Here is a 22,503-nt window from a genome sequence, read left to right as displayed (position 1 = left end):
ATCCATGTATTGATGTTCTTCTCACTATTCTCCCTTTTTCTTCTAAAGAAACTTAGAGCAAGCTTCTGCTTCAGATTATCTGATTTTCTGAAAATAACATTGCTGTCTAAAAGTCCAGATTTTAGGCGCCAGGATTCCTTCCCTTTTTTTCTTTTTTAAGGGTTAACCCGGGCAGCTCCCTGGTGTAAAAGGGGAGAGGGTTGGATCGCCGGGTCGAGTGACCCGGCAATCCAACCCAGGTAACTAGCAGGGTTCAACACGGGCGTAGCCCGTGAAACACTGCTGTGAGAACAGCGCACTCCAGGTCACGATGACCTGGAGTGCACTGCTAGCCGGCCGATTGGTCCGACTTCAGTAGCGCTTGGAGATGACGTCATCTCTAAGCGACCACTTTCACTCCGGAAAAGCCGGGTCTATGCAGACCCGACTCCGGTGTGTGCGGCGCCGACTCGGGAATATCCCGAGTCAGCGCCGGCAAAATTCTGGGTCTGATCCGGATAGCAACTTTGTTCCAACTCTGGGTCAGACCCGGAATTTAGGTGGAAAAGGTGTATTATAGTGATAATATCTTTATTGTAGTGGAGGTGGAAGTAGAACATCAGAGAAGGAATGTATAGCTGCAAGAAATGCTCGTGAAACAGCCCATTGCTATTTTTCAGAAAAGAGGAATGTGTAAATGTCACACAGTGCGGGCGTCTAACACCGTCACAGGCTAAGAAGAATCACCTTGTCTGGGTGTGGTAGACAGGTATGAATTATGGATAGGGCAAGGTTGTTATCCGAATCATTGACAGACATCATCACCGTTCCCCCAGCATGCAGTGTGATGTACAAAATATTTTGTCAGTGACATACATAATCTGCTCCCCACTACAGGTTGGGTCTCCCATATCCAAAATGCTTGGGACCAGGGGTATTTTGGATAATGGAATAATCCATATTTTGGAATAATTTGCATGCTATAATGAAATACCTTGGTAATAGAACCCAAATATACACACAGAATGCATTTATGTGTTATATACACCGTATACACACAGCCTGCAGGTCATTTTATACAATATTTTAATAATTTTGTGGCTAGAACAAAGTTTTTGTACAGAACTTAAATTCATTTATGTTTCATATACACCTTATACACACAGCCTGTAGGTCATTTTATACATTATTTGTAATAATTTGTGCCTTAGACAAAGTTTGTGTACATTGAACCATCAAAAATCAAAGTCATGCCAAAAAAATTCTGTATTTCGGAATATTTGGATATGGGAGACTCAACCTGTATAACTGACCCTAAACAGCCAGGTTACACACACAGACAATATAACTGGACGACGACCCTCTGCGCTTTAAAATAGATAGTAGCACTTATTTAATACTGTGAAATCTTGATCTCTTTAGACAGAAGTTATTCGCAAAAATGTTTGCAATAATAAAAGATGTATAGTCCAGTGGTCAAACATGTAAAGACATAAACACAAAAAATCTAGTGCAAACAATTCGTAAGTTACGTAACCAATGTCATATTACAAATTCAATGTTATACTAGCACAATGACAATGTGTATCTTTCATACGGTAAAAAATAAACTTCAATAAATGAGTAATATTGTAACATCAGTAAGGAAAATAAGAATTAAAACATTTTTAATAGGGCAAAATGGAGTAACTTAATTCATGTATGACTAAAATCAGACGTTCAAAGCTGATACATCCCAAAAATATTGATGAGGGTGGCTTCCTGCCAAAATCAGGTAAAAAATGGTGCATGTAGAAACCAAGTAGATGTTCTAATGTCCACACGGGAGCCCCAGCTTCAGATACTGTAGATGACACCGTCTTCTCCTGGTCTGGTCAGTCTGCCGATCCCCCTCTCTCTTTTCCAACTCGTTTCAATCAGTACTCTGATCTTCTACATACACAGAGTACACTTCAGGTTAGGACTAGAGATGTGCGGTTACAATTCTCTAGAAATCCGAATCCATCCAAATCTCGTTAATCTGGACAGTTCCGAGTCGCAGTTCTGGTCTACCCAGTTCTGGTTCGGAATTTCCGGATTTTAAATGCGAATTTAGGGTTTTGGGAATATTACATCATTTTAGCTGTTTTAAAAAACGTTTTATCAATTTAAAAAAAATAAAACCCAGATACCAACCAAAACACTTGAGGGTGGTTTTGGAAAACCAAAACCTGGAGATTAATCCAGATCCAAAACAAAAACAAGAGGGGTCAGTGTACATCTCTAGTTAGGATAAATCTGCCATTGCAAAAGTTGAAATTGTTGGGCCCCAAAAGAATGATTAGCACTTTCATTATGCTTGTGTGGTTTAGGGCCCGATTCTGAGGCATGTGCATATGTTTATGTAGTTGAGTATCTTTTTGCCACTTTGCAGGCGTGAAAATCCCTGAAAACTTGTATGGAGCATGCATTGTACAGCTGTCGCCTCTCAGTCCTAGCACAGTCTGACGCACGCAAGGGAAGGACTTTGTAGTGGCATTTGCATAAAGTTGCAGGTGGGTGATCGCCAGTAAATACATACAGGGAATCAGAATCAGGTCCTTAATGAGCTACAAACAAAATCATCATCAACTGTGCCACTAGGTAGGGATGCATTCCAGGCTGCATCAATCTACACTATTGGTTTTGATTGTATTTAAAATAATTACTAGTGTATTCTACATTTTATTGCAAGGATATCTGGGTAATGTTGATCTCTTTTTGTACCTCAACTCACAGTGCTAACTGAGGACACCAAGTTTGGGCCACACCGAGCACAAGATGCCCTGAGGAGCACAACCAGCCACCATTGCAATCTTTAATCTTTATGTTGCCGGGAGCTCACTGCTATGTGTGCTACTAGCAGTGTACCCGACTCCATCTCTGCACTTCTAGACACCAGCCTCCTCTCCTTCATCCAAAGAAGCCTACTAAGCTGATTTATCTGTGAAACATAGCCTTCTCATATACTACGTTATGGGTGGATTTCAATTAGACGCTGTAATTTACCGCATGCTAGTTGATTCCCCAGGACTATTCAATTAGCCCTGAAGGCATCATGCAGGCTCCACTAAACAGGGATTTTTTTTCGGCCTGAGGAGGGCAGAAAAGGAATCCCCAATAAAAAGCCTGTTTTCAGATGCCGGTACCGAGTTAATTTAACTGGTGTTAAAGGGGTCTCGGGTGAAGATGGGGCTAGAATTAAATAGCCTCAGGTGTTAGAGCCCAAGGCTACTATCCTTTTTCACTTTTGTTAAATTAATGGGGCTAATTGAGTTCAACCCTATATCATACACCATTAGGATTAGGGAGATTATATATATATATATATATATATATATATATATATATATATATGTATATATATATCGCCAAAAGTCCTGCACTCTCAACTTAAGCTTGTCATCTTCAGGGTGCTTCCAAGGACGACAAGGTCCCAAAATAGAGCTAAATTTCCTGTACGGAAGGATGCACTCACTGTTTTTTTTTTTTTAAATGTAAGTTTATTCATCTTTAGACAGTGAAGCGAAGAAAATCTTGTTTTCATGGTCGACGTTTCAGTACAATCATGTACCTTTCTCAAGACCTCAATTCGACAAGATCATAAATGACAGACACTGGAGACCGAAAATAACGATATCTGTGAAACATGAGAAGAAACATACAAAATAATCTGTCTATCAGGTTCCCAAACGTCAAATATTCTCAACCATGCCATTAATCACCAATGTGCGAACAAAATATATACATGAATATATCTATTCATGTGTGCACCCTCAACATGCAGCCTGACACCATATGTAAACCTGTAAAAAGACTGCATACCTGTCCTCCGTTGAAACCAAGGCATAAACATATCGGGGATAATCTGAATATTAAATACATATAATATGTTACTAAAACTCACAACTATAGAAACTGCCGCTCATGTGGACCCAATCTCGGTAGTGATAACAAGATACACTTAATTACCTCTATAGAAACTCACGGGGTATGGCCAGACTTAAGAAATCCATAGAAGGACAACATAACCTGTAGAGTAATAACCACGATAGTATCAGTAGCACAATGTGAAACGGGACTTATAGCCACGTTTATTATAAACACAGGCTTACCTGCAGTCGTGTCTAAAGTCAAAGCAGAATATCAATGCGTCCCTGGCGTGTCGAGCCTCCAATCCACCCCCGCTATGCTGGTAACATAGCGCTCAGTGGCGGCTAAAAAGCCGCCAGACCGGAAGTATGCGATCTTAAGATCCGCTTTCGTGTGTCACAGGGACACGCAAGCCAAACGGAGGTATCTAGGCAACGCGCATTAGTAGTCAACAGTGACAAGCAGACCCAGGGTATCCCGGCAACATACTCACGTGATATGACAAGGCACAAAATCAGGAATATGTGAAAACAGGGTGTCTAAGCCTGCTCAATCAGGCAACAGTCTGCATATTGATAGACGTTATAGGACCCTGATAGGACTAATATCAGGGTATCTATTGATAAAAAATTATATGAAGAAATTTGACAAATCACTTAACAGTCATATTTCGTGTTTCATATTATATATACAATACACTACTTTGAAAAATATATTACTAGATACCAATAATGTATTAAATATAGAAATCCCCTATGGCCAAATGTGTCAAAAAACGACCTATTTATACATATAATAAAAAATTAAAGAAATGAAAAGAAACAAAATACCCACTAGACTCTCAAATCTTTACTAAAGAAATAATCAAACTGATCAAATAATCAAAAATTGTATTATAGGAACTGACTCTATAATCATATTGATAGGATATAATTATTCCTATATGGACTCACAAGAACACACTCCACGGGTTGTGTTCATTTAAACCTCTTGGTGTGACCGTATCAAGTTTATGGATCCAAAAGCTCTCACGTCTTTTTAGACTTAAGAGCCTGTCGCAGCCTGTTTTTGGAGGAATCCAATCGATTAATTTACATCTTAGAGCTGCCGCCTGGTGAGATTTTTCTAAAAAATGTCTGGCTACCGGTTTATCACTTTTACCAGTATGCAGGGCTGTCCTAATAGAGGCTCGGTGGTTTGCCATCATGTCCCTAAAGCAACGTGTCGTGAGGCCAACATAATATAGGCCACAAGGGCAAATAAGGATATAGATTAGATGATCTAATGCACAATGTAACCTATACTTAATGGCAATCTTGCTGCCTGAGTGAGGGTGAGGGAAAGAAGGACCCACTATCATGGAGGTGCAGGTTATGCAACTTCCACATGAATAACTTCCTGGTCTTGATAGAAACAAATCCGATATTTCACTCTTCTTATTTGGATATAAAGTGGGCCTCATTAACATTTGTTTTAAATTGGGACCGCTTCAGTATGCCATCATAGGGGGTGCCATATGTTGAAAAGGTAACGTTTTATCACTTTGTATGATCGGCCTATCATACAAAGTGATACCCTCACTCAGGTAGCAAGATTGCCATTAAGTATAGGTTACATTGTGCATTAGATCATCTAATCTATATCCTTATTTGCCCTTGTGGCCTATATTATGTTGGCCTCACGACACGTCGCTTTAGGGACAGGATGGCAAACCACCGAGCCTCTATTAGGGCAGCCCTGCATACTGGTAAAAGTGATAAACCGGTAGCCAGACATTTTTTAGAAAAATCTCACCAGGCGGCAGCTCTAAGATGTAAATTAATCGATTGGATAACTCCAAAAACAGGCTGCGACAGGCTCTTAAGTCTAAAAAGACGTGAGAGCTTTTGGATCCATAAACTTGATACGGTCACACCAAGAGGTTTAAATGAACACAACCCGTGGAGTGTGTTCTTGTGAGTCCATATAGGAATAATTATATCCTATCAATATGATTATAGAGTCAGTTCCTATAATACAATTTTTGATTATTTGATCAGTTTGATTATTTCTTTAGTAAAGATTTGAGAGTCTAGTGGGTATTTTGTTTCTTTTCATTTCTTTAATTTTTTATTATATGTATAAATAGGTCGTTTTCTGACACATTTGGCCATAGGGGATTTCTATATTTAATACATTATTGGTATCTAGTAATATATTTTTCAAAGTAGTGTATTGTATATATGAAACACGAAATATGACTGTTAAGTGATTTGTCAAATTTCTTCATATAATTTTTTATCAATAGATACCCTGATATTAGTCCTATCAGGGTCCTATAACGTCTATCAATATGCAGACTGTTGCCTGATTGAGCAGGCTTAGACACCCTGTTTGCACATATTCCTGATTTTGTGCCTTGTCATATCACGTGAGTATGTTGCCGGGATACCCTGGGTCTGCTTGTCCCTGTTGACTACTAATGCGCGTTGCCTAGATACCTCTGTTTGGCTTGCGTGTCCCTGCGACACGCGGAAGCGGATCTTAAGATCGCACACTTCTGGTCTGGCGGCTCTTTAGCCGTGACTGAGCGCTATGTTACCAGCATAGCGGGGGTGGATTGGAGGCTCGACACGCCAGGGACGCATTGATATTCTGCTTTGACTTTAGACACGACTGCAGGTAAGCCTGTGTTTATAATAAACGTGGCTATAAGTCCCGTTTCACATTGTGCTACTGATACTATCGTGGTTATTACTCTACAGGTTATGATGTCCTTCTATGGATTTCTTAAGTCTGGCCATACCCCGTGAGTTTCTATAGAGGTAATTAAGTGTATCTTGTTATCACTACCGAGATTGGGTCCACATGAGCGGCAGTTTCTATAGTTGTGAGTTTTAGTAACATATTATATGTATTTAATATTCAGATTATCCCCGATATGTTTATGCCTTGGTTTCAACGGAGGACAGGTATGCAGTCTTTTTACAGGTTTACATATGGTGTCAGGCTGCATGTTGAGGGTGCACACATGAATAGATATATTCATGTATATATTTTGTTCGCACATTGGTGATTAATGGCATGGTTGAGAATATTTGACGTTTGGGAACCTGATAGACAGATTATTTTGTATGTTTCTTTTCATGTTTCACAGATATTGTTATTTTCGGTCTCCAGTGTCTGTCATTTATGATCTTGTCGAATTGAGGTCTTAAGAAAGGTACATGATTGTACCGAAACGTCGACCATGAAAACAAGATTTTCTGTGCTTCACTGTGATGTCTAAAGATGGATAAACTTTAAAAAATGTAAAAAAAAAACAGTGAGTGCATCCTTCCATGCAGGAAATATAGCTATATATATATATATATATATATATATATATATATATATATATATATATATATATATATATATATGTATTTTCCGTTTATATTACTTACTATATGCTAATCACCATTCATTTAATCATATATGTCAAATAAGCAGGCAGATAGTACAAACATGACATCATTAAAAATCATGATGTGTATCAAAAAAAATAATTGCATATAATTTGCATATATGGCAATTATACACTGAGGCGCTGAGGATGGTGATGAGGTTTGAGGTCACTGATGAGCTGAGGACAGTTATAATGGACAGTTAAAATGGTTTAGGTCACTGAGGGTAGAGCTGAGGGCTGAGGTGATATGGGGCTAAGGATGGGGCTGAGGTGATGAGGGTCTGAGGATGGTGATGAGGTGATGAGAGGCTGAGGACGGTAATGAGGGTCTGAGGATGGTGATGAAGGCTGAGGTCACTGAGGCGCTGAGGATGGTGATGAAGGCTGAGGTCACTGAGGGGCTGAGGATGGTGATGAGGTGATGAGAGGCTGAGGACGGTAATGAGGGTCTGAGGATGGTGATGAGGTTTGAAGTCACTGATGGGCTGATGACAGTTATAATGGTTGAGGTCACTGAGGGTAGAGCTGAGGGCTGAGGTGATATGGGGCTAAGGATGGGGCTGAGGTGATGAGCGTTGAAGATGATGATGAGAGCTGAAGTGATAAGTGGCTGAGGACGGTGATGTGGGGCTAAGGACATTAATTTGGGAGTAAGGATGCTGTTAATGAGCTGAGTTAATGAGGGTCTGAGGATGGTATTAAGATATTGAGGACAATGTTGAGGGGCTGAGGACAGTGGTGAGGTGCTAAGGGCTCTGTTGAGGGAGGGGCTGGGTCCAAGTTCCAACCCACTGGTCTGGTGAGTACTTTCTGGAGTGAGGCACTCACCGGTCTGGAGTTTCTGGATCAACTGGTCTGGATGTTGGTCTCCTGCAATTAGCTTTGCAGCTGTCTGTGACAGCCGAGAAGGTGAAGTTACTCAGTTTTCTGGAGAGAGCTGACATGGGGGGGAATGGAAATGAATCAATGATTGTATTTTTTTTTTTCTGGCTGTGGGGGAAATTAATCAATGTATTTTTTTTTTTTTTACCTGTGGGGGCAATTATTGAATCAATGTATTTAAATTTTTTTTCCTGTGGGACCAATGTGTGTATTTTTTCTCCCTGTGGAGACCAATGTGTGTATTTTTTCTTCCTGTGGGGACCAATGTGTGCGTTTTTGTTCTCCCTGTGGGGACCAATGTGTGTGTATTTTTTCTCCCTGTGGGGACCAATGTGTGTGGTTTTTTTTCTCCCTGTGGGGACCAATGTGTGTGTTTTTTCTCCCTGTGGGGACCAATGTGTGTGTTTTTTTCTCCCTGTGGGGACCAATGTGTGTGTTTTTTTCCCTGTGAGGGCCAATGTGGCACACAGCCATGGTATCAAAGTCTTTGTCATCCAACTTGTACTGAATTTGATGCTGCAGCTCTGGGTGAGGGGGGGGGTAGCTATGGCCATATACAGTCAACTGGAGGGCAGAACCGGACCGTAGCAGGTGCTGGTGACACCTTGATCAGCATTGATATCATTATTCAACCCCCACCGCAATACATCAGTACACAATCCCACACACACACACCTGTGTGTGCAGTCGGCAGTGAGGTGATGACTCTGCTATGTAACCAGGCTGGATGCTTTAATGCCGGGTGCGGGTTTACTCTGCATGATTGGTGATATCATGCAGCAGCGTCCAAGTGCACAACCCTCCCCCATGGGTTGCCAGCCGCCTGTTGTACTATGCGCACATAGAAAAAATCAAGAAAATGGTTTGCGAGTCATGTTGTGATAGGCAGGTCCCCTAAGAGCCATGTTACATTGTATCCACTCAGCTTCCAATGTTTTTATATTACAATATTTTTGCATGAGTGCATATTTGTAGCACTTGATAATGGGTAAACTGCTATATCATTGATTGGCAGAGGCCATATAATCTGGAGAGCCATTGAACTAGTATTTCCTCTCGCCATTCATTACCGTATTTGTACTGCGCATTTTAATATTTGAATTTTATTGAATATAATAAAGTGTAGTATACATCAACCCTCTCTGCAAGATTGGAACAGCCGACTCCCCAGATTATAATCTGTTTAAAATACTGTACTGGAGATAATCTTCACAGATTTTTGCCAGTGAATGGAACATCTCACATGTCACCAGCAGTCCTCGCAGACCACAGTCCAACGCACTAGCAGAAAGGGCAATACGTTCTGCGAAGCACTTGTTAGAATAATGCAATGGTGCTGACATGTTTATGGGGGATGTAGTCCCCCATAAACATGTCAGACAATCCCGACAGCAGAATGCCGGCTAGGGAGTTATGATAGGCGTCGAAATACTGACGCCTATCATAATCCCGACACCGGAATGCCGAGGACAACATCCCAAACAAAGGTAAGTTCAGGGAGCCCTTAGCATTAGCCGCAAGGGGGGGGTGGGTTAGAATTAGGGAGTCTAGCGGAGTTGGGGTTAGGTTTGGGGGGGTGGAGGTTAGGGTTAGGCACCCCCAGGGAGAGGTTAGGGTTAGACACCCCCCTGGGAGGGTTAGGTTTAGGGAGCGGTAAGGGGGGGGGTTAGGGTTAGGAACTCCCAGGGGTAGGTTAGGGTTAGGCACTAGGGGGGGAGGTTAGGGTTAGACACCACTAAGGGAGGGTTAGGGTTAGGGGGGGACAGAGGAGGTTAGGGTACTTACCTGCCTCTGTCGGGATCTTGATCCTGTCGGACAGCCGTCGGCATTTCAATCCCATTCCATTTATGGCGCTCCTCAATTTGATAAATACTTTGAGTGATGGTCCCTCTCCTGCTCAATGCCTTCTGTCCAGATACACCCGCACCATCATTACCACCACCAAGTTCAAACTTAGACCACAAGTTGAGAACAATGGGCTTGATTCACTACGGATGGCTATTGCGATCGCAGCTGCGATTACACACACATACCAGCTGCGAAAATATGCTAATGAATGCTGTTGCAATGCCGTCGCACAGCCAGCAGAGAGAAGCCCACTGCCGCCCACTACTGCTATCTCACATCCGTAATACCAGTCCTGCGTTACATCAGTAACATTGAGTAACATCGGCCCCTCACGCAGAATTACCCGGCCGTCTGCTTACGCTTTAGCAGTTGCGATCCATGCTGAATCTCCAGGTTGCTCATGATAAAACATCCCATTGCTTAAGACCGCTCCCTCCTGGACAGACTCTCCGTATCCAGACCCCTGTCAGGTTTGACAGAGTCAGGACTGTGCAGGGATCTTCCAACAGGCACAATCTTGTGGTGCCTCGTATGAGCACAACAGGCGCCACCTCCTAGGGGTGTGTGAGCCAACACCTGCACCTCACCTGACACCAACTGAGGATATCAAAACACCCATCAATGGACAATGAGTCCCCTGTAGAAACACCTATTGGGGTACAGAACAGTCCCATGCCCTTGCCCAATAGAGAACCCATTCAGACACTGGCCACACCACTGGCCCCTTTCTTTGTCACCAGGCCTGGGAGACTTTCCAGGCCTAATCCAAAATGCGCCTGATCCACTAAGGATCGCTACTGCGAAAATATGCTAATGACTGCAATCGCAAAGCTATTATAGAGATGCCCAAAGCCAGTATAGACGCTCAATACCGCTTTCGCACATCCGTAATACCTTGCAATCCTGCGTATACATCGGAAACATCAAGTAACATCGGCCCATCATGCACAATTACAGCAGGTCTGATCTTATTCAGGAATTGCTAACATGGTCGCTCGCAGTGAGCACTTAAACTGCTTATGCCGTCGCAGTGGCTAATTTATGCACGCCAATGCAACGGCATTCAAAAGGACAGGCAAGCCTGAGTTTCTCCAACCACTCCCCCGTCACCACCCCGAAACGCTGACATCCCGTCCCTCTGTCTACGATGGCTTTGTATCTGCATGAGTGATCGCTGTGCAATGGCAATGCAAACTCGTACACTGTGGTGCATAATGACACATCATCATCCGTCAGTCATGTAACTATGTATCTAGTACAGCAAGGAGTATACGGGCACTTTCTATATATACATTTCCCAGTTGCATGGGGGGTACAGAGAGGGGGTGTAACATAAGTCAGTGTAGATAGTAACATTATATAACACATAATGACACATCATCATCCGTCAGTCATGTAACTATATATCTAGTACAGCAAGGAGTGTGGGGGCACTTTCTATATGTACATTTCCCAGTTGCATGGGGGGGTACAGAGAGGGGGTGTAACATGTCAGTGTAGATAGTAACATTATATAACACATAATGAGACATCTTCATCCGTCAGTCATGTAACTATGTATCTAGTACAGCAAGGAGTGTGGGGGCACTTTCTATATATACATTTCCCAGTTACATGGGGATACAGAGAGGGGGTGTAACATAAGTCAGTGTAGATAGTAACATTATAAAACACATAATGACACATCATCATCCATCAGTCATGTAACTATATATCTAGTACAGCAAGGAGTATACGGGCACTTTCTATATATACATTTCCCAGTTGCATGGGGGTACAGAGAGGGGGTGTAACATAAGTCAGTGTAGATAGTAACATTATAAAACACATAATGACACATCATCATCCATCAGTCATGTAACTATATATCTAGTACAGCAAGGAGTATACGGGCACTTTCTATATGTACATTTCCCAGTTACATGGGGGATACAGAGAGGGGGGTGTAACATGTCAGTGTAGATAGTAACATTATATAACACATAATGACACATCATCATACATCAGTCATGTAACTATATATCTAGTACAGCAAGGAGTATACGGGCACTTTCTATATGTACATTTGACAGTTACATGGGGGGTACAGAGAGGGGGAGTAACATAAGTCAGTGTAGATAATAACATTATATAACACATAATGAGACATCATCATACATCAGTCATGTAACTTTGTATCTAGTACAGCCAGGGCCATAACTAGACTTTTTGGTGTCCTGTGCCAGGAAGAGCATTGGCGCCCCCCTAATTTTTCAAAGGGACAAAATGCACCCAAAAAAGGGCCATGGCTTCATGGGGAAGGGCCAGGGAAGAGATAGGAGAGGCCAGGAGATGCTGGGGATGAAATAAGAGGAAGCTACAAGCAAGAATGATAATAAACAGAAATTTGACAGGCCCAAACAGCGCCCCCTGACCTGTGGTGCCCTGTGCGAAGGCACCGGCCGCACTACCCTAGCTACAGCCCTGAGTACAGCAAGGAGTGAACTGTTACAATGAAAGTCTAACAATGATTTGATGTTGCCACTTATTACTCTGCTAATAAATCTGTTGTTGCTGCAAAATATCTGTAAAATCTCACCATGGTGACCTCAGCAATACTGACCTGGAGCGGTCACTGCCTCACTGTCCCACTCTCAGCGTTCGCACGTACGGGAGGCCCGGATAGAGGCTAGCAAATGCGCCATTTTACTGATGGCCCAGAATTGATTTTCGTTACATTAATTAAAGAAGAAAAATTGTTAAAATATAGGTAAGAATTTTTTTTCTATAAATAATTATTTAAAAATGTTGATGATTAAACAATGCTATATTCAAATACTATTGTATTTTGTTCATGCATTTTCTTCTGTTATCTCCACCCTGGATAAATAGGATAGATATCGTCTATAGGGTGAGTTTGTGATCAGGGGCCTGATTGAGCCGCGGACGCAGAGCCGGTTCGGTCACACTTGACCTGCAGCTTAGTAAGCACACTTTTACTTTTAAAACAAAAAAAAGGTAGTTTAGTAAATATATAATTTCCAGAGAGCTCATTTCTGCCTCTTTTTTCATTATATGGAAAGCAATGAACAGGGTAATGGCCCTTCTCAGATGTCCTTTGGGGCCCCTGAGAGAAGGTGACGAGACAGGTACAGGGCATGTTTTCCAGGTCTTCTAGTTAGCGCACAATTATTTCACTTGTGGCACAGAGGAGATCTGGAAAATATGCACTGTTATGGGTCCCCGAGGACTGGAGATGGGAAACACTGATAATGAGAGTGGGAAGAGACAGCACAGGATACACTGAACAGCGTAACATAGTGATCAGACAACACGGGGGAGATCACTGTCACTGTAGGATGAACGTTGCCAACCCCAACACGTTGGACAAACTACCAGGGGCATGGGCTCCGCTGCTGCTGCTGCCTCTTCAGCTGCCCCACTGTAATGTCTCTTAGATGGAAACATGGATAGGAGGTTGCCACAAAACTTTGTACCCACCCAACTCAACAATCTCACATACATCACAAGCCCACTCAATGGTGCTCAGCTCTCCAATACGATGGTACCATCACTCCCAGCAGGGCAATGTCCAGGGTCAGACTGGCCAGGTGGGGAGCCAGGGTGAGCCACTAACCATCTGCCCGGCTGCAAGGTAACAGAGACAAACACACAGGTGCTGGTGTGCACTGTCACAGCTGCAGTGCTACACTGCGCACATATTCCACTGTACCGGGAGAGGCTGGGGGCTGCCCTCAGCATGATGAGAATGGGGGCATGACAGCGAGAAAATGGCACAAACCAGGAGGTGTGGCATTACTGGCATGAGGCCACGCCACCTTTCATTACCCCACTCTTAATACATTCTTGCGATATTTATATCTATCGCATTGCGAGAACAGACAAGTTTGTCAGATCACAACCGTATTATATATGCGAATTGTGATAAATGGGTCACTATACCATTAGATCTATAAGAACACATCTCTAAGCTGCTTAAATCACTGGATACAATTCAATAACTGAATAACTGAGCAGTATCTGTAATTAATGGATAAGTAGCAGTTATTTTGTGGCATATTATATAAACAGCAGGATAAAGGAACTGTGCTATTAATACTCAATAGAATCATTTTTTTTTTACTATGTGTAGAGTAGAGGCAAATCCCGCTTATATTCCAACTATTCCAGCCAATGTTGGGTACAGCCTGTTATGGAGTATACTGATGTGTAAATTAGAGATGAGCCGGCTCGGCTGTCTGAGAACCGAGCCTACCCGAATTTACACAAACCAAGAAATCTGGACCCACCACTTTGATCTCCCCGCCAATTCCGGACTTTAAAATGAGGCAAACGTCATCATCTCAGTGTCGGATTCTCGTGGGTTTTGGATTCTATATATAGTAAGTCCCTACAGTGGTGATTCGGGCGCCATTTCACACTGTGCTGGCTCCATGCTGCTGTGCTGTTGTGCTGTTTTTTCATCCACTCCAGTGGCTGAGCTGACCTGACCTATCTTTCCACTGTGTCCATCCACTCCAATGGCTGCTGTGCTGTGTCCATCAACTCCAGTGGCTGACCTGACCGATCTGTCCACTGTGTCCATCCACTCCAGTGGTTGCTGTGCTGCGATGTGTCCATTCACCACAGTGGCTGAGCTGAGCTGACCTCAACTATCTGTCCACTGTTTCCATCAACTCCAGTGGCTGAGCTGACCTGACCGATCTGTCCACTGTGTCCATCCACTCCAGTGGCTGCTGTGCTGTGTACATCCACTCCAGTGGCTGAGCTGACCTATCTGTCCAATCCAGTTCCCTCAGGCTCCTTAGTGTTAATAATATTTCCTGAGCTAGATTTACAGTACAGGCAATTAGCAAATCATTGTTTATTATTTTTGTAGTACAGGAATTTAGTCATTTATTACAGCTATTGTGTTTGTCACACCGGGGCTGCACTGTGACTCCACAGGCCGCATTCCACTGCATTCAGTTTAAAAAAAGTCAAAGAATAAGTAACTGCTGGAGAGAGTGCTGTTTTTCTGGCCAAACCATCTTTGTCGGACCCTTTACAATAGTCTGAATGAACCTTCCACTTCTAGTTAAAGTTTGGCTTTGGAGGTTATGTCAAGCTATTATTTGTTTTTATTTGTATTTATTGATAAGTCTAGATCAGTATATTGTTTGTTAGATTTGTATTATGTACATTGTTTTAAGTGTGTTTTTTACTTTTCCCCAATTTCCCCTCCCCTTCCTTTTTTCTTTCTGTACCCTCACTAACAAAATGTCAATAAAATAAAAATTAAAAAAAGTTTAAAAAAAAGTTTTTAGTTTGTATAACCTGTGTGTGCCATCCCCACTGCGTTCACATAAATATAGATGGCGTGACTCCACAGTGTCAGTTGTCATTTACGCAAGCAGTTTAAAAAAAATATATATTTTGTGTGTACATTGTTCAGTCGGGAGAAGAGTAAGAAAAGCAAATAAATACTAGTGGAGCAGCTGCTACAACCAGTCATGATTATACTATTTCTTCAACGTCATCTACTAAAGACGATGCCCAAGGGCATAGAGGGTTTAAGTTAGGGTATCTAAAATAAAAAAAGATATATATTTTACAGGGGTACCTCTAATAAAGGGAAAGTTTAGTGCAGAAAAAACATAACATTGTCAATATTACATTCACTACATGCAAAGGCAAGGAAAGGCTCAGACCATGGTCTTTATTTATGAGTGGTGGTTCTGCAACTGCTGTCAGTGAGGCATCTTCTTCTGCCTCTTATGACAATGCAAGCCCTTCTCACTCAGAGTATAGAAGAGGTGTCAATAAATGAAAAATCAGTGCTGAAAATAACCACTAAGGCATTAGAACAAACTGTGTGTTCAGGAACATCACAAATCCCTGAGGAGAGTCTATGGGGGGAATTCAATTCAGTGCGATGTTGAATAGCGATGGGAGGGAGCTCCCGAAGCTATTCAATACACTGTGCTGTTTGGGCAGGCAAAGGATTTCCTCTCGCACCCTGTGGGAATGCGAGGAGAAATCCAACAAAAGTGCCAGGCGCGCAGCTGTTTTACTGCTTAGCACGGCGCTAACAGCCGTGCGCCCTGCACTTTAGTCAGAGAATGCCAATTCTCACGCCTTAGCACCCTTCTTGAGTCGCAAGAACCAGCATTCTCCGACATAACAGCTCACTGAATTTAATATCTCCGGGAGCTCCCTCCTGGCGCTATTCAATTGAAGTGAATTCCCCCCTATGTGTGTCAGCAAGTGCTATGTGTGAGCCTGACCTTTCTGATACTGTACAAGTAGAGAAGCCTTGTTCGTCCATTTGTGCACCTTCTGCAAATGTGGGGATGAGCAGCACAAGTCAAAATGCTGACATAGAAATTGAGGATGCTACCGTGAAAGGGCAACAGGATGAGGGGGATATTTGTGCAGCTGACGCTAATGAGGGTGTTGATGTTGAGGCTGTTGGTTGTCACAAATCATGGTCTTAGCCACCCAAACAGTGTTAAACATTCATTCATTGCTGTCTAAAACCTCCAACAGACTATCCCAGTGATTACTGCTCACATGGATGCTCACCTGGTCACCCTGAACAATTACCTGTTACCACTCCCTATATATTTCCAGGCCTAGGAAAGACTCATTGCCTGTACAACTGTGCTCCTTCCTGAGGATCGTTCCAGGCTCAGTGTCTCCTGTGTTTTTAGAGCTTTCTCCTGTGGATACTTTCCTTGCTGAAACTCAAACATTACTCACTTGTACCATCACTGTTTGCCTCTCAGCGCTGTGGCTTCCATGCCGCATACAGATAATCACTGGGACTGTTTATCATCACTGCTGTGTACCATCTATCAGCGCTGTGGCTCCCACGCTGCACACAGACTGCTTCCAGCTCCAGTTCTGCCAGTGTACCTGCGGTGCATACCATCTGCTGTTGCCACACATCTTATCACCTGTGTGGATTCCACTCTGCGTTGTGCGGGCATCATCTGGACAGTGTTCTGAGTATCACTACATTCTGGGGCAATAGTGGGTTACTGCATAATCTAGGTTGAATATTTTTGGTTATCCTATACTGTGTGCTCTTGTCTTGGGCTGACAGTCAGCATTGGGGTTCCAGGTCTGGAGGGCATGATCGGGTCACAGTCTTTTAGCTTCGTGGTTGCTGCTGCTGGGGTTGGATCTTCATCTAAGAAGGGGACCAAGAAGACTACTAGTAGTAGTTGTTTACTGTTAAACAATCCTTAGCGGACTTCCGGCTCCGCCCCCAATGGAGATGGCTGCAGGCTGAGCCAGCTCCTCCATAGCCGCAGCATCATTCACACTTTTAGCCCTTTGACGGGCTCACACAGCCGGACCGAAACTTAACGCATCTGTAGGCAGTGCTGCGCATGCGCTGGTTTTACAGATGTAACAGCGCATGCGCAGCACTGTTTCCAGATGCGATAAGGTAGTGTAGGCAGGGAAAAGTATCTATTTCCCGAAAAGCTGTCATCGCAAAAATTACAGCTTTTCGGAATAGATACTTATGGAGAGGTGGAATGATGAATTCCACCTATAATTAGCTAGAACTCCATGTGAGTTCTAAAGCTAATTATCTCCATTGAATTTTTGCATTTAATGAATAGGCCCCTGTATGTGATATATGTTTATGCTATTTTTCACTTCAAATTTCTTGGAAGCATAATGCTCTCCTGCTCCAGGAGCTGGTATTGTATATCTTTACAATATGCTGTTGCATTATACATGCTGTTTTATTTTGCATTGTTTCTTAACTGCAAGTATGTTTCTGCTATCTTTTTGATGGTGGCACAGGTTCGGTTATTATAATTATCTTACCCATCCCATCTCACATCGGTATATTCTTTTTATGCTGAGTGCCCTGTTATACTGTTTAGATATATGGGATGGTCATTGCATGCTGTGGCTCCTTGGAGCCCCTTTCTCCGTTGTACTTTGGGTGTGGTATTATACTGGTTGTGCACTCACCTCAGTTATCTGTTGCTATGAATGCTTGGAAGTTTATTTCTTGGTCTGCAGGCCGGCGGGAGACTTTTGTCCTCGCCCTAATATTACTAGTTGCCAAAACTGGTTCTTTTCATCTTTGTTTTTTTTCCATTGTTTTTATTTTATTTCTTTGTTGTTTTTCTTTTGATTCTAGAGTGCACTGGATTGTTTCATTTTTCTTATTTGATATGATGTTTATTCAAGATGTCCATTTTCAACTGATTTCATGTATATTGAGTCTGATCTGTGCTGGTATTCTCCATGTATTGATTATATATAATGTGTATGTGTTCTATATTATTAGTCCTTACTTAACATGGCTCCTTTAAAAATATGCTCATGGAACATAGGTGGGATTAATTCTCCTATAAAAAGAAAAAAGATTTTCACCTATATACAGAAGCTGGGGATTGATGTTGTAATGCTACAGGAAACACACTTACTGGAGGCTGAAGTTTTAAAGTTAAATATTATGGGATATTCCATTCTGTCTTATACTAATTATTCTTCCAAAAAATGTGGAGTAGTAACGTTGGTCAGAAAACAATTAACACCCCAATTACATTCTTCTCTGGTGGACCTCTTGGGAAGATATGTTATCTCTGATGTCACTATTTCAGGTGATAGGTTTACCTTCTGTAATTTATATGCCCCTAATGCGTACTCCAAAGTTTTTTTTCAATTGATATTGGCCAAGCTTAGCCCCTTTATAGACCCCTCTTTGATTGTGGGAGGGGACTTTAATATTTTGGCTTCTGCTTTTATGGATCGGCAATCCCCCCCTACTCGCCCTAAACGCCCACCTCCTGTTGGTATCCCACAATTGAATTCAGAACTTCAATTCGTAGATGTCTGGAGAACTTTTCATCCGACTGATAGAGAGTTTACATGCTTGTCCACAGCTCATGCCACTTTATCACGTATCAATTACATTTTAGGCCCGTATTCAATTTGAGCTGAGCGACGATACTTTTTCACCTCTTGGACTTTTTGCCTACTTCGCCTGTTTTTCAGGCGGAAAAGTAGGCGAAAACTGGACCCAGTGAAATTTGAACAGGCGGAAAGTACTGTCAGATTTGGGGAAATCAGCCTGACACCCCCCAAAAGATGATAAACAAAAAAAGAAATCTCAAGCGCTCCAAGTGGCTGGGACTGTACAAATATTCAGTAGATAATGGATACCACTGCTGATGGTACAATGGTAATGGATCCGTTTAAATAAAATGTCATGACTTAAAATTTTACAGTCTGAAGAATGTTCAATATATATGGATAGTAGACAATATGTACTCAATCCATATAAATAGTAGTAATCCAAATGTAGTTTTTCTCCAAGATATCTGGTTAGTACACTTCCCAAAGAGATGACTTCTCACTGTGGTTCTCCTTCCTCTCATATAGGTTCACAGTCCCAATATATGAAAAATAAAAGAAGGGATGCCAACATAGCATAAAACCATTTACATTTATTTATAATTGTGCAATTTAAAACAAATGGCCGCGTACCGTAAGAGACCTTTTAAGAAAGGCACAATGCAGAACATATAGGGGTATTTTGCTCCCCCTATAGAGCACTACCTTTCCCAATGCAGGTACTGTCAGTCAGCAGTCACTTTGATCAGAATAACACCAACGCGTTTCAACCCCTCAAACAGGTCTTTATCAAGGTGTGTAGTACAAAGAGTGAACTAACCAGAACTTAAATAGGGTCCCATATGCCCCTCCTTCCAATCATGGGTGTATACATAGTAGATTCAATAATTCAATTTGACCTTTAAAATAAGCCTTTTTGGAACTTTCTACTTACTTCAAAAGTTCCTGCAAGTTGGACAGCTCCGTTCGCGAATGTCTATTAGTGAAGCGCTTCCTCGTGGTGCGTTCCACCCCGTGGAGCGCATCATGTGACTTCCGATTCACAACGGAAATGCTATCACCTCGTGATGCGTTCCACCCATCGGATCCATTACCATTGTACCATCAGCAGTGGTATCCATTATCTACTGAATATTTGTACAGTCCCCGCCACTTGGAGCACTTGAGATTTCTTTTTTTGTTTATTAGCTTTAAAGTAATTTGTGAAGGTTACTGTCTTGTCTTGAGCTGCCCAGGGTGGTGTGGATCGCTATTGTTTTTTCTATCTTTTCTACCCCCCAAAAGATGCTCTGACATGGGGGTTAGCTATGGTTACCCCCGATTTGGCTTGCTGAAGGTATTCGGTGTTTTTAAACGGGCTCAATAGCTGCTAAACAGCGTTTTTCTATAAGTGGTGCAGAATAGTATTCAGGAGGTTTTTTTGCAGAAAATAACTTATCCCAGCAAATTTGGGGTACTTGAAAATGGGGGTCAGCATATTTAAAAGTTGCTAAAGTTAAGTTTTAAAATATCATGAAAAATCCACCTGCCGCAAGCCCCTGCAATGAAAAAAACACCTGGGCCATACTTGGGGACCCCCCCAGAGTCAAGTTTGCTAGTTTTTAACTTTGTCCCCCAACATTTTTTTTTTCGCCCCCAAATTAAAAAGTCTTTTATTTTTTTATTTTTACACAGTTTGCCTTTGGGGGACTGTCTGAAGGCTGCACGGGGGTTCCTGAAACGTTGCACCCCAAAACCCCAATTCTGCACTTTTTTCCGCCTGCTATTCATAGGCGAAACTTTTCCGCCTATTACATTGCATTGACTTTCCACCTAGGCGAAAAGTCTTCCAAATTGAATACAGAGTAAAATGAAAACAGGTGAAAATTACGTCATTGGCGAAAAGTTTATGCCAAAAACACGCGAAAACGGCTTTTCTCTCCAAATTGAATACGGGCCTTAATGTTAGAAAAGTTGCTTTCTGAAGTTGAGGGGTCTAGCATTGAAACCATTAGCTTATCCGATCATGCCTTAATTTGGATTTCTTTAGTTCCAAAGATTGATAGCGGTTCATATAGGCCCTGGCGATTCCCATCTTATTTGGCGAACTCAGAAAAATTTAGGAAGATGCTGGAAGCCCGATGGCGTGAGTATCTCCAGAATAATGAGGTACATAGGTCCTCTCCCTCCTTGTTCTGGCAGACAGCTAAATCTGTCCTAAGAGGTGATATCATTGCATATGTCTCCAAACATAGGAGACAATGTGCCCAGCTATATGTACAGGCTCAATCAGATCTCACGTACTCCTTTCAGGAGTTTAAATCTCATCCTTCCCCTACTACTCGTGAGAAATACCAGAAAGCCAAAGCTCATTTTGAAGGTGTCTTAGATCAGCGTCAATTTTACAAACATGGAAATAAGGCATGTAGGCTCTTGTCTAATCTATTATGCAGTATCATACCTCCCAACTGTCCCTCTTCCACAGTGTCCCGCGGTGGGGGGGAAGTTGGGGAGAGCACACCCACTGCTCTGCCTAGCAGAGCAGCGGGTGTGCAGAAGGTGAACAGATGCCGTGCGCATCGCACGGCATCTGTTCACTAGCATAGGGAGAGCCTGGGGGGCTGCCCAGCATCTCGGAGAGTGCTGGGCACGCCCCCTATAGTGACAAAATGGGGGGAAGCTGCAAGGCTCCGCCCCGGTTTCATTTGGCTCCGCCCCCTTTCCGGAAGCCACACCCCTTTTTCGGACGCGGACGCCTTCAGTGCGCCCTGTCCCTCCTTCCCATTTTCAAAAGTTGGGAGGTATGCAGTATTACGGCTCCCTCTTCTATTTCAGTACTTCGCTCCCCTGATGATTGTCGTGTACATAAGGGTCAAGACATTGCTAATTTATTAAAAATGTTTTATGCAGACCTGTATTCTACCCCTTCTATAGATTTGAGTCATATGACAGCTTTTTGGGATTCTATTGCTTTTCCCTCCATATCCTCGGATGTTGCAACTTCTCTGCTGGCGCCCATAACGCCTGAAGAGGTGGTTGCTGCTATCAAGAAATTAAAACCCTCGAAGGCTCCAGGTCCAGATGGATTTTCTGGGAACTTTTTCAAAATACTTAGTAATGATATTTGTCCCCCATTAACGTCTTTTTTTAATCGTATTCTATCTGATTATAATATCCCTCAACTTTAATTCAGCTGTGATTAAGGTGCTTCCAAAACCAAGTCGTGACCCTGATTTGCCTGCCTCATACCGCCCTATCTCAGTTTTAGATGTGGACTACAAATTATTTATGAAGATTATTTCAAACCGACTAAAATTAATATGTAACCCTGGTTAAGGGTTAAATAACATACTATATTAATAAATACATATATGAGGTAAATATATATGTAATGCAGTCATAGATCTTGAGGTAAAATGTATGTGGGTGTCATGTATTTATAATGGAGTATTGTAGTTCATGATATGTATATATATATATATATATATATATATATATATATTTATTGTATTTACATATAAATTTATGTGGTACTTTTTTTTTCCCTGTGGTGAGGATGTGCACAGTGTATGGGATGCACATGCACTGGAGAAGAAGGGGGCAGAGTGATATGGCTGGGAGTGGTTGGGTTC

The 22,503-nt window shown here is 42.3% G+C and overlaps 1 protein-coding gene across 2 annotated transcripts in view; it reads left to right on the top strand.

Annotated features, from left to right (window-relative positions):
* Positions 1–6,357: 6,357 nt before the first annotated feature.
* The window catches only part of LOC148513679 (uncharacterized), a 55,716-nt gene continuing 39,570 nt past the window's right edge, over positions 6,358–22,503 (top strand). The window contains exons 1-4 of one of the 2 annotated variants that reach the window (XR_015880149.1): positions 6,358–6,531; positions 6,615–6,674; positions 6,779–6,821; positions 7,007–7,174. Coding sequence is in view for 1 of the 2 variants with exons in the window: in XM_088481555.1 (XP_088337681.1) it covers positions 6,791–6,821 (31 nt within the window). In the remaining variant the exon portion in view is untranslated. The remainder of the gene's footprint in view (positions 6,532–6,614; positions 6,675–6,778; positions 6,822–7,006; positions 7,175–22,503) is intronic. The other variant, XM_088481555.1, reaches the window with a different exon arrangement.

Source organism: Taudactylus pleione, unplaced genomic scaffold, assembly GCF_031769625.1.
Source record: "Taudactylus pleione unplaced genomic scaffold, aTauple2 ptg000274l, whole genome shotgun sequence".
Classification (NCBI taxonomy): domain Eukaryota; kingdom Metazoa; phylum Chordata; class Amphibia; order Anura; family Myobatrachidae; genus Taudactylus; species Taudactylus pleione.
This window is presented reverse-complemented; position numbering and strand designations above follow the sequence as displayed.